This window comes from Cataglyphis hispanica, chromosome 21 (assembly GCF_021464435.1).
Source record: "Cataglyphis hispanica isolate Lineage 1 chromosome 21, ULB_Chis1_1.0, whole genome shotgun sequence".
In the NCBI taxonomy this organism is placed as follows: Eukaryota; Metazoa; Arthropoda; class Insecta; order Hymenoptera; family Formicidae; genus Cataglyphis; species Cataglyphis hispanica.
In genome coordinates, this window is record NC_065974.1 from 3657162 (window position 1) to 3671549 (window position 14388).

Consider the following 14388-nt stretch of genomic DNA (forward strand, 5'->3'; position numbering starts at 1 on the left):
CTTGACTTGACACTGATCCGAGAGATAATCGAAAGTTCTTAGCGAATGTGTTACTACTAACGACGATGCGTCTGTAATGAATAATATTGCGAGGCGATTTATTTATATACATAATGCGAATATGACTTTGAAAGTACAGATATTTTCTACTTTCTCTTATCTCCGGATATGTTTATATTCGAACTACGTTGGCTAGAAAGTATAGTGTTTTTTTCTTTAACGTCAATCTAAATTTTTGTATTACAGATATATGATTGTGCGTTATACAGCCTATCTTAATTATGATAAATTTTGTGTCAGTTAATTTTTATTACTAGATATAATATCGAATTTATATAAATAAAATTTATATATATAAAATATTTAATTCTTATTATATATATCTCATTGTCTCGCATAATATTCTTTTTAGTGTTATAATTCTTTTTCTTTCTTTTATAATTTTAACAATATTTCTTTTACCTCTATTTAAAACAAATATATATAAATCTGCAAAGTTAGTTAAAATGCTCAAAACGCCGTATTTATTGAATAATAATTACAATCATAATAAACACAAAACGCATTAAAATAATATAGAAGATATTACACATGCTATTATTTTTATAATACATGCTAATAAACAAATTTATTTAAAGATATTTATTACATAAATGAGAGAAATAAATATATGTGTAAAATAAAATAAATACATATATAAAATAATTAAACAAGATTAAAACCGAATTCATGCTTTTCTTTTGCCTAAGTTTTTTCTAATTAGATATTCGACAACGTGCGCACGAACAATAAAATGATTGAATTAGAGCGCCGGTTTTATAATGACAGTAGATTACGAGTAATTTTAGCACAGAAGCATATAATTACTTTTTTAGTAGCTTTCAAACAGAATCGTAAAATTTTTACACAATAAAATTGCGCACACTCAAATTTTCGCTATCTATTTGCCCATTCGAAAAAATAAAGACGATTATACCGATAAAATAAGATAAAAATTAGATACGATGAAATAATGCGATCATGTTTCGCGCCTCTTTGTACAAAAACAACTTAGTGCTATATGTATATTAACATGCAATAATATAAAAATTATTAAAGATAATTTTTATCTCTTATTCTATCAGAAAAAATAAGCAACAGAGTAAGTTCCCTCAGACCAAAGTAATAAGCACAAAGCAATAATTATATAAAGAAACGATATGAAATTAATTAACTGATCGTACTCACCGCGAACTTGTTTCGAATATTTTTCATTTCGCAAGTATCCGTTCTGCGAGTCCAATACAATCTGCAAACACCCTAAGTTTTCTTTACACGCAGACTCCATTTCGGCCTATTAGAGATAGAAAGGTAAACTCGATTAACTACTGTGTCTGTCAATTGTCATATCATGTCACATAAATTGAACATAAAGTATATTTTTATTAATCAATTTATTACATTATTTTATTATCGTAGCTAATATATATAATAAAAAATAGCTTGCGCGTTTTAGCAATTACAATTAGGCAATCATGACAGTTTATGTATCCGAAAATAATAGTGCAGGACTTAATGACACTTATTACATAGAATTTTTATAATAGAAAAAAAATATAAAAAATAATAAAGAAATGGTTTTAAAGATCTTAAAGGGGGAAGATAATTATTATTATAATCTCAATTTTTCCTTTAAAGAAAAAAAATATATATATATATATATATATATATTTTTATACACAGTTTATGTATATATATATATATATATATATATATATATATATATATACATAAAACTGTGTATAAACCTTAATAATAAATTAAAAAATTGTTAACTTTAATATATAATAAAATTATAGAATCGAAATATAGATATACACATAAATCTTATTGATCTCACAAGAACATAAGATTTTTTGTTTTTTAAGTATAACTAATAAAAATTATACTAAAAAAGTAGATTGGGATCTAATCCAGCATGTGATATATGCTATTAATAATATAGGAAAGGAAATATAATGTTATAAAATAAACTTAAACTATGTTTTATATATTCATGTATGCCTAATAGTATTTATGATCAACTTAATATAATTACTACCTACATGATGAAACAAAATAACGAATAAAACGAGTAAAGGATAAAGCAAAAACTAGGCTCCAAAAGCATTTATAATTTGATACGCATACAGGGGGACATTCTATTGCAAACATGAATAACAAAATACGTACGAGTTCTGCAGGAATCACGCCATTGGATTTTACAAAAGTATTTTCAGCAAGTATAAGCTGTGATTGTGAATTCTCTACGATTTTTCGTAAATTTTCTTCATCATTATCACTCTCTTCCGTACTATCGCCAATTTCCTAAAAAACGTATTATAGTTTGCATGAGTATTGATTACATAATGCAAATGATGTTTCTTTTCTTTTTCTTTTTCTCGTGGAATACACACAAAATTATATATAGGTACAATCCACATATATATCATACATAAATGCTCAAGCCATTATTTTAACATTGATGTTATGCAAATGTTTTATCTTTCTTTCAATCTCTTTTTCTAATATTAATTTTTGATTATTTATCAATAATATATATTGCTATTATATCTTTTTATTTTAAGATTTATCAAAAGCAACTCTAGAAGAGAGAAATCACAATACATGTAAATTAGAAAGTTAATATACTTTTATTACAATTTATATCATAATTAGATAAGACATTTCAAAAATTTCATATAATTAATAATCATATTATGAAAAAATAAAACACTTCTATATTGCTTGAAAAGTTTATTTATCATGACTGTGATTTACGCAGTGATGATTTAAGATGTTTTATCAATGTATATTTCTATCAATAAACATAATAGAAAATGGCACAATATTCAAATATTATATAGATACATAAAAATTATTAATGTATTATTATTTAACTTTCTTTTTACAACAATGGCCTTTTTATAGAAAGAATATAGATACTTGATCAAGAAAGAATAATAGTACAGGACCTACATGATATGTGCGAATCTTAGGTAATGGCGAACTAGCAGGAATTGCGCTTATACTGGATGCGCACTCTGATTGACTATCGAGGAAATTTCGATAATCATCTCCAAAATCCAATAATCGTCGAGCCATTTCTACATCTAATGGTTCACTATAAGCTTCACTCATATACTTCTCCTGCAAAATTAATAAATTGATAAATATAGAGCAATACTTTATAAGCATTTATTAAAAATGCTGTACAATTTTTTGTATCACCTGGTAATTATCCCAAGCTTGTTCATATAATGAATTGTTACCAAGACTGTTCATTTCTACATCACTGTCTACATTTAACTGCTGACTGGTTAATTCTTTACTATTCACTGTGTTATTCAATATATTATTATCGGAAGGGAGATGTCCTTGAGCATAATTATGATCTTCGCTTTCAATCTCCGATGTTGAAATAATTGGCTTACAACAAAGTAGTCTGAGCGGCGTAGAACTATTAGCAATCGCCGTTTCTGCGTGTAATTGTTGATAGACAGTACAGCCCGAGAAAGAACCGGATTTAACAAGAGTCGTCGAACGACTGTGGCAGTTTTCTTTTGAAACTGAATGCATTGTGCGACTTAGATTCATTTTGCGAGACGAGCGTTGCTGATTCGAGCTGCCATCGCTACCTGCCGAATGATGATTGGCATGCACGCTTTCCGAACTAGATTCGCTCTTACGACCCTAAATAAATGTAAGTTGAAAATTTATCACATATTTATTTGACGTGTTTTGATGTATAAAATAATTCGAAGAAAAAAAAAAACACATTTAACAAATATGATCTATATAATCTCGTGTTAATCTAGAATTTCTCTTACCAAAGTTTTTTTACGCAATCTATTTTTTTTTCTGCGAAATGAAATATTTCTAACTACGCGATCATCAGGGCATATAAGAGACTCTTCTAACAAAGTAGATGTGGAATTAAATGATTTCCGTGTTCCTCTGCAATATAAATATATTTGATATTATATTTAATATGTCCTATATTGCAAGAAAAATTAATTAGTCATTAATTAATGTCGAATAAAAGTTGATTAGAAAAAATAAAGAACCGAAAACGAAGATTATTAAAGGACACTTACGTAGCATCTAAGGATACAGATTTGGTAGGTGGAGTTGCGACTAACTGATGAAGCGCAGTCTCAGATATAGAGAATGGTAAAAAAGAATCATTCATCTGAGCTAAATTAGAATTATTTCCGATTTGAGAGATACAAGAAACGCTCCATGGTCTCGAGCCTTTCACTTTTTGTTTAGAGCGCATTACGACCTTAGGCGTGTTCTCATCGGGAGGTACTTCATTAATAGGCGTTTTCTGAAAATTATAGAGTATCTCTTGTGAAGGGGACTGAGATATACCCCCGAGAGCGCCTTCGAATCGGCGATAGGTCGCTATGCTGCTCTGTAAATCGTCCGACGATATCGATTGTCTTTCTCCATCGGATTCCTCCGTTGTATATTCACCGCTGGCATCGCAACTATCTAACGGCTGTAATATATACGTACCGTAATTATAAATGTAGCATACATTCTATTATTTGGTGTATCCTTATCTAAAATTCGCGCAATATATTTTTCATACGAATACTAATATATTATTAAAAATACCAATAGTATCAAAAATATAAATACACAACTTTACACACAAAATTTATATATCAAATAAAATATTTACTTCGATTTAAAAGAATCGTTGTTCATTGTGTTCTGTTTTTCTAGATGTTTATCGATAATTTAATTTACCTGTGACCTGCCTTCGTAACTTCTCGACGCGTTCAACTTCAACCATTCCTTTACGCGCGCGTACTTAGCTCGATGATTATTCGTTATGTTCTTCTCCTCGAATACTAACTGTGAAAAGCTGCGCGAAGCTGTATGTCGCTCTTCACCAATCAAATTTTCCACTTCTTTAATTAATTTTTGGATACTTGACTTATCATTCTTTCTTTCATCATCGCTATCCTTTTGTTGAGCATCATGATCGTGCATACGTTCTGCAGACATTTCTCTCTCGTTATCTCGTTTTATATTCTTCGGCTGTGTAAAATGTATATTTTCTGACACAGCTATCCGCGGACTTTCGTCAAAATCTAAACGGACCACAACGTTTGTCCTACGCTGCTCCGAAACGACAAACGAATTATTTCGACGAGTAGAAGTATAAGTCCATTCCTCCTCGGAGGAATCATCGACTGTGTTTGACGATTCCTGAATTGGTTGACAATCCACCTCAGAATCGGTATCCAGATGTTTAAAGTAAAAAGTAGCACAATTTTTTGATTTTCTATCAGACCTAAACATCAGAAAACAATCTAGTATTGAATATATATATATATATAGCAAATGCTTTAGGAGATTATCAAAAGTATGATATTTATGTGCTAATTCGGCCAAAATAAATGTTAAATAGCTGACAAGCAATCAATTTTGGAACATACAATTTTATCATTCGAGTTTGTGAAATAAGCGTGAGAAGGATAAACAATGCGACTCACATGTTGAACGAGGCAGCAACTTCTGTTTCACCACAACGTTTCACAACCTCAGTCTTCGTTCGCAGATTTTTATTGGATTTTTCTGTGCTTTTGATTTGCACGGTACCCGCGTCGATTTCATCGCATGACTCCTGCATCACCGCTGTTGATGTTGTTATCGGTACAGTATCCGGTGTAGGCGGCATATCGGTGTTGACGCTCACTCCGTTGTCCTCGACGTCACCTTCCTCCCCTCGATCCCCCGCGGTAGACGTAAGTATGAAACTAGTGGCTTCTCGTTTTGCCGGTTCGTCGGACCTTGCGTCCATCACACATAGTTGACATAATTCATCCTACGCATCGTAAAAAAGATATAATCGATATTGTTATTGATATTTTATCAATGCGATCGTATACTGTATCGCACGCTGTATCTTGGCACAATTGATTATCAGAAAATTCTCGCGCGATAAGCGATTAATTCTCGAGTGCTATTTAAATATTTATAATCAACATGATCCTTCTTAAAACTGCTAATTTGCATCGTTTTATTAAATAGCTTACAAAAATTGACAGCAGAATTTATCTCTGTTTGAATTTCGAACGCTACACAATATGACGTATCGAAGTGAAAGATACAATTCTTAAACGTGCATCAAAATATCTATGATTTAAGAGGTACTGCTCTCAGAGATCTTTCACAAGATCTCGGTCGCCCGATGCGGATACTATGGTTTTTGTCACGTAGTCGACCGCTATTTTTTGTCAGGTTCACCGTCTACCATGGTGCACAGCCTTCTTACTGTGCATGCGTGCCCGATTCGTTTTACAGAAGCCGTTTTTCGCAAGCCTTCTATGCGATACTTTGTCCACTTAACACATTTGGATAACGCGCTCTACTCAAGCCTACACAATGTAAAGTAGTAGTAACATGAAGCGCTCTTATCTTTCGTTAAGGCTAAGACGACGTTTAGTTTAACTCGTGCAATTGCGAGATTTCAAGGAGGAAGAGTAATTCGCGACTCTCTTACTTACTCGGTAAGGATGCGCTCATCGAGGTTGATTAAGCTCTAACGCAAATTCCCGTCTATCGTAGCAATATATAACGGTAAGAATTAATTAGAGCAAGCTGCGCCCATCATCGAAAAAATGTGTCAGCAGGGAGTAGAGTTAACATCTCGACGCGTGACTCGAGATTCGCGCAGCGTTCGAAAACCGGGTCAATGACTTGTAATAGTCGCTGTTTCACAACAGCAATATGGAGAACAATAGTAGCTGCCGATTCTTGGAACAACTAGACTGTTTCCTGTCTTCAATAACTTTTTGCAAGAGATGCAAAAGCGAAAGATTTTGACACGCGATATTTTGCAGTGAATACTACGAAAGCTTGAATGAGAGACTTGGTTGATTTAAATTTATATCTAAACCTTATTTATAACAATATTTTTTTGCATGATTAAGTCAATCTTATCTTTCTCAGATAATTTTACAATCGGAACCATAAGTATGATTCCCGTTACTTGCGTGATTCACTCGCCGCATAAACCTTATTTATATTTTTATAACGACACGGCTCCTCGCTATGCGGTCACGGCAGCATTCTGATAATAATAGGGAACCTTTCCAATTCGCGAGTAATAGATTTCGTGCAAAGTCGGCGGGATACTAAATTCGATCGTCGTCGCAAAAGGTCGATGAATCAAAGCAAATTTCCGAACGAGAGGATCTATAATCGATAAAGTGACGTACCTCGAAATACGATCCTTCACCGACGGATCGGTTCTCGGAAGAGGCGTCGCTGTCGGACGGGTCGGTCCTCGCTCCGGAGACTGAATGATGATCGAGATACTCGGATCCCGAGTTGTGTCCGGCGACGCGCTTCGCGCGTCCCGTACGCCTCGAGCGAACAGACTGTCCCGACGAATCCGTTCCAGAGCCACGCGATCGTCCGCGGCTGAGACGAGGCTGTTTCGTGACCGGTTCCTCGTCGCTGTCGCTACTGCAAGCCGCGGCGTTCTGAAATAATAAACAACCGAATCCCTTTAAGTCGATACTAAGCGATAATGTAATGTAATAGCAATTCCCATAAATTTATATTATCAACGCGATATCTGTAACTTGTCACCGAAAACGTTCGAATATATTATATGTACGTTGCTACGTACAACACTTATCTTGTATTAATAGACTTATCGCTCACTATCAGCGCTGCTGCGTCATACGACGTGGTTGGAATTGATGAGGGAGAGTTGTGGTCGTCTAATGCTTTACTGAGATACTTTGTTCAAATTTCTACGTCCGCTTTCGACGAGAGATAAGACTGGATAAGGATGAATTTATAGAAGAAAACCTCTTGATAAAATTTTACTTATTTAAACAAACATAAGGCAGGGAGATTTAAAAAAAAATCTTCATTGACATTATATCTCCAATGAAAAAACTATGCATTTGAAGTTGTAAAAATGCAGAGATCTATGGTCTCTGTATCTAAACTGTTATATCATAAACTGAAATAAGTATTTGTACACTATACTATCAGGTAAAGATAGATAGCGACGCACACACAAACACAATATGCGACAAAATGATCTTTTTGATAAATTTAAAAATCATAGATGTTCCTCGTCTTTATCTTACATTGCAGATTTAATATACATAAATACGTTTACATATTATAAGAGAATATTTCTTATAATGCAAATCAATCTCGAATAAGCCTTTTAAACCTATCTATTTCATAACTTATCGCAAATTTATCAAATTATTTATAAACTCACATTAAAATTACCATTTCTGTTATTAAAATCGCAAAATAAGTAATGTTGATGCAAAAATCATTAAATTTCATAAAAAAAAGTTATTCATGCATAAAGGAGTGTCTACTTCCAAAGTAAATTACATTTAGAATATAGTTTTGCTTAAGACTTTCATTCTCTTCGAGCGTCAAATTAAACGGAACCATATAGCAGCAGACACTCAATATACTATTCTTAATTGTCATCAATTGTGAAGCATCTTCGTCAATTGCACAATCACTAGTAAGTTATTGCTTGTCCACACTTTTCGTTCCCGTCTATTCCCTCATCCCCGTCGATCGACCTTGTCTGACATAGTTTCTCACAAGTTTGAGTTTAATTACTGAAGCCAGCACAGCGGGATTACGAAGAGCAGAATACTAACAAATTTAATTCAAAGTAAGGACGAAGATAGTAATCTATATTTTAATTAAAAGCGCACTTTCACCTTTCAAATATATTGCTTTTTGTAACATGATATTGTCATCTTAGATTGCATCGCGCAATCTGACATAAATTAAAATCATAATTTAAATCATAGTTAAAATTATTAATATTTTTTTCATGTATTTTTTCGCATTTTTTTCGCGTTTGCACCACGTAATAATAAAAAATTACTTTTGAGAAAAAATTTAATATTTTTATATATAAGTATATCGTTTATATCACTTCAGTATAAAATTCTGTACAATCATAGATGGATACATCTATTATAAAGATGTATCATAAATAAATACATCTTTTTGTGAAAGATAAAAAATACAACAGATGGCTTACCTTATTTCTTATGCGAGATACGAGGGTTTCAATGTGATACTGCCATTCCAAGGAAAGTAGAAATAGTTGATGCCAACGTCGTTCCAATGATCTTACTATTTGTAAAGGCTGCGAAAATTGATGTTGCTGCTTTCGCTGTTGCTTTTGTTCTTGTTGTTGCGTGAAAACTTTATCTCCTAATTTTACAACTGAACTGACGATACGTCCGTGCGCCTTAATGTCTCGTTGGAGTACCTGAAACAAAAATTTGTCACGTTACCATCTTTGAATTAAAAAGAAAGAGAAATTGATAGAACGCGATCGGTGTAAATTTTAATATCTTATCCCCTTGCTTAGATTCTACAAATCCTGATATATAAATATATATATATATATATATATATATATATATATATATATATATATATGCAACTATGTAGAAAATGTAAACTAGATAAATGTGAAACAAGTAATGTATCTTAGTGCAACATCGACATATTTGAATCTAACTGTTCAACGACGTTGATTACGATTAATAACGTACCGAGTTCATGATATCCCGGGTAAGATCGAGTCGGAAGAAAGTAAGCGCAGCTTAGGCGCGTGTAGGCATCAATATACATTATGTATGTGCGTGTGTGTATGTGTATGTGTGTGTATATGCTAGAATATAAAGGTTAAATGTACTCATACAAAAGAAACATTTAAACTTCTTTATTGCTTCCGCCAAGTAAGTCAAGCCATGCTAGTTAATAAGTAGGCCCTTCCTCTCTTTCTCTCTTTTGTAACGCGTATGTTCGCGTTTCTTCAAATCGAGACTCTAAATCTCCGCGAGAAACAAAGGTGTTAGGTATCACTCCACGCAGTTCGTATTAGCCCACTTTCTCTGATAAATTGCATATGATTATGTGTGATTGTTCTACTTATCTCGTCGCCGATTGCCGCGTCGTTCTGTGAGCAACAACGTGCGGTTCGCTTTCACGCGCGTTCTTGTACGGTTCTTGCCGACTGAAACTTTTTCCTCTCTTCCTACATCGCCCCTTCATTGTCAATCGCTCATTCCTACGAAAGGAATAATGCGTCGGCAGTAAGGAACCAGCCGGTTATGAAAGCGTGAATATCTCTCCAGACAGAATGTGAAACGTATATCAATCGAGCTCGTGAGTAACTTTATTACTGTATTAATAAAGAATTCAGCGTTTCTCGCAGATCAATTTCCAGATAATAGATAGAATGAAATTATGACTGTTGCAGGAAACGCAGTTTTCTTCAGCAGCTCTTGCGTAATACTCTTAATACATAAAATATATAACTATTAAAAAAATAATATAAAAAAAAATTTGCTTAAAAATTACATATATCTTAACGAAGATTGATACATTTGTTTTCATAACTTTCGGTCTACATTCTGAATACCGGTCTCAAACACGCGGTGCTATATAATAATTTAATATACGGTTGCACGCATGGAATCTGATAAGAAATCACGGATGCCCGTGATAAAATGTGTGCTAAGGAAAACGTAAAGGAATAAAATAAAATTTATCGTGCGTTGCGCAGTAATCTTAACGCGCTTTCGAAGAAAGTTCAGCGACAGATATTAAAGAATCGTGAGAGAGAGAGAAGTATATGTTCGAGAAAAGAAACACGATCACCACTTGATCCAAGGTAGGATATGTAATTTATGGTTTGAATTCATAATGTCAAGTCGCCATGTGGAACGCGAGACGAATTGCGGGAGAAATATTGCGTCGGTGGCAATCCATGCATGTCGTCGATGTGTTATTGACATTCACTGATAGTTTCAACGTGCTTTCACACCGCAGAATGACACATCCGTCATGTTATCAATTCCAGAACTCTTTCTCTTTATTTACCTGTAATTTTATAAATAGAGTAGAAAGATATTCATATAGATATATTTATATTCTTTAATTTTAGATAAGAAAAATAACAATTAAATATTCAAGAAAAAAACGAAGAACGTCTCGTGACTGACTGTGAAAATGAATTAGCAAAATTTTAAAATTAGGATCTACAGATGGAGAATACATGAAAAATTTTGAAAGATAAAAAAGTATAAAGTATAAAGAGAGATAATTATATTTTCGTGATTACATATGAAAACAATTCGGAGAAGTCATTCTTTCCCCGAGGTGAAAATTATTATAAAAGCCCGGCCGGTCTTTCCAGCTCTTCGCTTTCCACCTCTTCAACTGGTTTCTATCGTACTTGTCAGAATGTCGTCGGCTCATCCCAAGTTGAAGGCCTCGACGTTGACGTTGGGGCAATAACCTCTGGGTACGTTGCAATACTAACAACTACAGACTAAAAAAAAAAAAGTCGAATGACACGGAAAAATCAACGCGAAGGTCAACCGAAACGCTTTTCCTTTCGCGAGTTTCGATGGTAGTTGAATACGTTATATCTCTTATAGTGGTGTCTTCATGCGTGACAATGACATCGTGGAAAATATTACGTGATACAACGCAGGAAATGAGTCGCGCGGGTGAACGTAATGTATGACGATAACGTAATGTCATACGAGATGCGGGTTTCTCGAAGACACGCAACGCGTGTCTCACAGAGACAGAGTCTATAATTCTATCACGTAGTAGTGATAATGCGTCCTTATGTCGATCGATCGACAACTACGACGATGACAACGACGGTGACGAGTGAAATGGCACGTCGAATCGCACGCGAGAACTTGCGGCGATAGTAAAAGTAGATAAATTTAGAGCGCGATGTTGTGTGTGCGTATTGAATAATTCAATAGACTTGATATTATCTCATGTTATGAAATTAACAGTTATTATTAGACGACACGTGAGTCAATCTCTACATATTTAAATGGAAAATAATATTTCATCAAGAGATTCGACAAATTAAACTTCTACATGCATAATGAAACAAGAAGAGCTTTAACTTCCGCGCCGAGATAGCGATTTGACAAGCCGCAAGAAAAGTAGACTTTACGTTTTAATCTGATGCCGGTATCTCTCGAATATCGGAGAAGTAAGAGTTTCCGTTAAATTATAACTAAGAGTGGCATCGCGGATATGTTCTATTATCTAATACACACACTATACATCGCAGGAGGGGCCCCGCGCTTGTCAAAATATTGCTAGCTCAACGTTGGAATCTTATGTAAATGCATATTTCAGTTTTTAGAGCATGACCATCGGTAAACCGTTTGTATTCTCAGCGTATTAGATATAGTCAGTTTAGATCGATGTAAAATGCGTGACGACGTGGCATCATGACTAGTAAAAGAATCGCCGCAGAATGGAGATTAATCCGAGACGAACAAGCCGATAACTCATTGGGTGCGGCTGTACCTCCGAGCGATTCCAAGATCAACATCGGCTGCTGGATCGCTTAAATTGTTTCGAAGACTGTATCATCTCACGGAACGTTTTCTACAGGGTGTCTCTGCTAAACGAGGACATTCGAACATGCGCATTATTCGTTGACATACATTGAAAATGTACAGCTAAAGTTCATAGGAGCAAAATATTTGTTTTAAAAAAACTTCATTACATATAAATATATAAGTATATATCAATATATTTCATTATAGTTAAAAAACTAGATGTTCTTTTTGAGAAAAAAATGCACAATGATAAAAAAAAATTGTATTAATAATTAAATAAATATATTAAATAATATATAAAATATTATATTAAATTAAATATTGTAAATGTAAATATCTAAAAATCTTTCCTTAAAAGATACTGTTATTGTTATCTACTATTTTATATTTACAAATTGAAAGATTCGATTAAAGAAGGCTCTTTTATCAAGAACGCCCCATGTAAATTCCAACGACGTCGCAGAAGAGCACTATTATTATCATGCCGCTTCTTTCAATCCAGGTTGAATGCTCTATCGAGAAATCTCTTTTGGCATACAATCTAATCATGATTTATCGACACGCTTCGTACGATGAGTAAGACTGTCTACTTGCCACTAACACGGAGAAAGTTAATTTGTCATTACTATGTCATTATGTTTCGCCGTGTATATAAAATTTTGATGCAATTCTGGATAACTTTTTCTTTCTTCCTTTCTTTCTTTTTTTGCTAATATCCTCGAATAAATTTTCTCCAGCAAACTATTTTTCAGTGTTGGAGGCGCGATATACCTTCGTAAACACAAGCAAGCTGCAACATTGATTAAAGCAGTTAATATCCCGTATAAAAAAGGACTCCTTGTCCAATCTCTTTCAATTCATGGGATAGGATCAAATTTCTTTGTGTGGGAAAGAGAAAGTGAACACCCCCCACCGACTATTAATTTCTTCATCTTCGGTATAGAGAGTCTTGCGTTTATTCGTGAAAAATGATGTCAAGATACGCTGTGCTATGTAATTTGAGGTCGCATTGGTAAATGTGGAAGGTTAAATCGCAGGCAAAACGCGTGGTAATCGGTTGTGAGGCTAAGACCACCGCCACTTAGTGCGTTCACTAAGCGATTTTTACTTCCGTGAAGACCAGCGAGACATGCTGACGCTATCTCACAGAATTCAAGATACCGAGGGTAATTGCGTACAGTCGTTAGAGCAGTAGTTTCGCGAATCCTAGCGGTAAACCTTCGCCACACATGGCATATTTTATGCAACAAACATGTGTGTATTAATCATGTAAGTATATTGTCATGAATTCACAATCATATCATTTGAGTAACGAGACATATATTTATAATCCTTAATCTCGGCAAAATCTTGCATTTTCCTTACGTCTTCTTGATTATTTTTTATGTAATTTCTATCATGTATTTTATGATATTTATACTTATATAAATTTTAAATAATTTAATTTTTTTTACAACTTTTAATTTTTATTACACAAAAATTTTATGTAGAAAAGAGATCTAAAAACAAAGTTTTCTGACTAAAAATTAAATGACTGAAGCAATTTAATTGTCTAAAAATTTTCATTATCCTTAAAAAGAAAATTAAAATGCTTCAAAATATAGTTTTTCTTCTATACTTAAAGAAATATGTTCCTCAAAATAAATAAATTATAGCTACTACTAATACTGCCATATCAAACAAATCTATTTACAATTGTAATCTAAATTTATAATAGAAATATATAAAAAAAAAACTAATTTAAACCCTTGCAAATGTGTTGGAATATCTTTCTTGCATGTCTCTAGAAATGTTGGTAGCTTAAAGGACTGCAAGTCCCATCAGACTCGGAAATGGTGGTCGCATCAATGTTCCTAGTTAACGAGTGACGCCAAGCGAATGAGTCAGCGTACGCATACACGCAAAGACAAAATGACTCTATGATGTCACGAGTTATAGAAAAAAAAAAAAAAAA

General features: G+C 33.5%; 1 protein-coding gene across 1 annotated transcript in view; it reads right to left on the bottom strand.

The window, feature by feature from the left end:
- Positions 1 to 14388, bottom strand: part of LOC126857505 (uncharacterized) — a 127131-nt gene that overhangs the window by 105138 nt on the left and 7605 nt on the right. Inside the window, exons 7-16 of the mRNA XM_050606973.1 lie at positions 9080 to 9313; positions 7257 to 7523; positions 5529 to 5860; positions 4777 to 5326; positions 4116 to 4522; positions 3849 to 3975; positions 3250 to 3711; positions 2998 to 3168; positions 2212 to 2346; positions 1228 to 1333 (exon numbers count right to left, since the gene is read on the bottom strand). Of these exons, the coding sequence (XP_050462930.1) occupies positions 1228 to 1333; positions 2212 to 2346; positions 2998 to 3168; positions 3250 to 3711; positions 3849 to 3975; positions 4116 to 4522; positions 4777 to 5326; positions 5529 to 5860; positions 7257 to 7523; positions 9080 to 9313 (2791 nt within the window). The remainder of the gene's footprint in view (positions 1 to 1227; positions 1334 to 2211; positions 2347 to 2997; positions 3169 to 3249; positions 3712 to 3848; positions 3976 to 4115; positions 4523 to 4776; positions 5327 to 5528; positions 5861 to 7256; positions 7524 to 9079; positions 9314 to 14388) is intronic.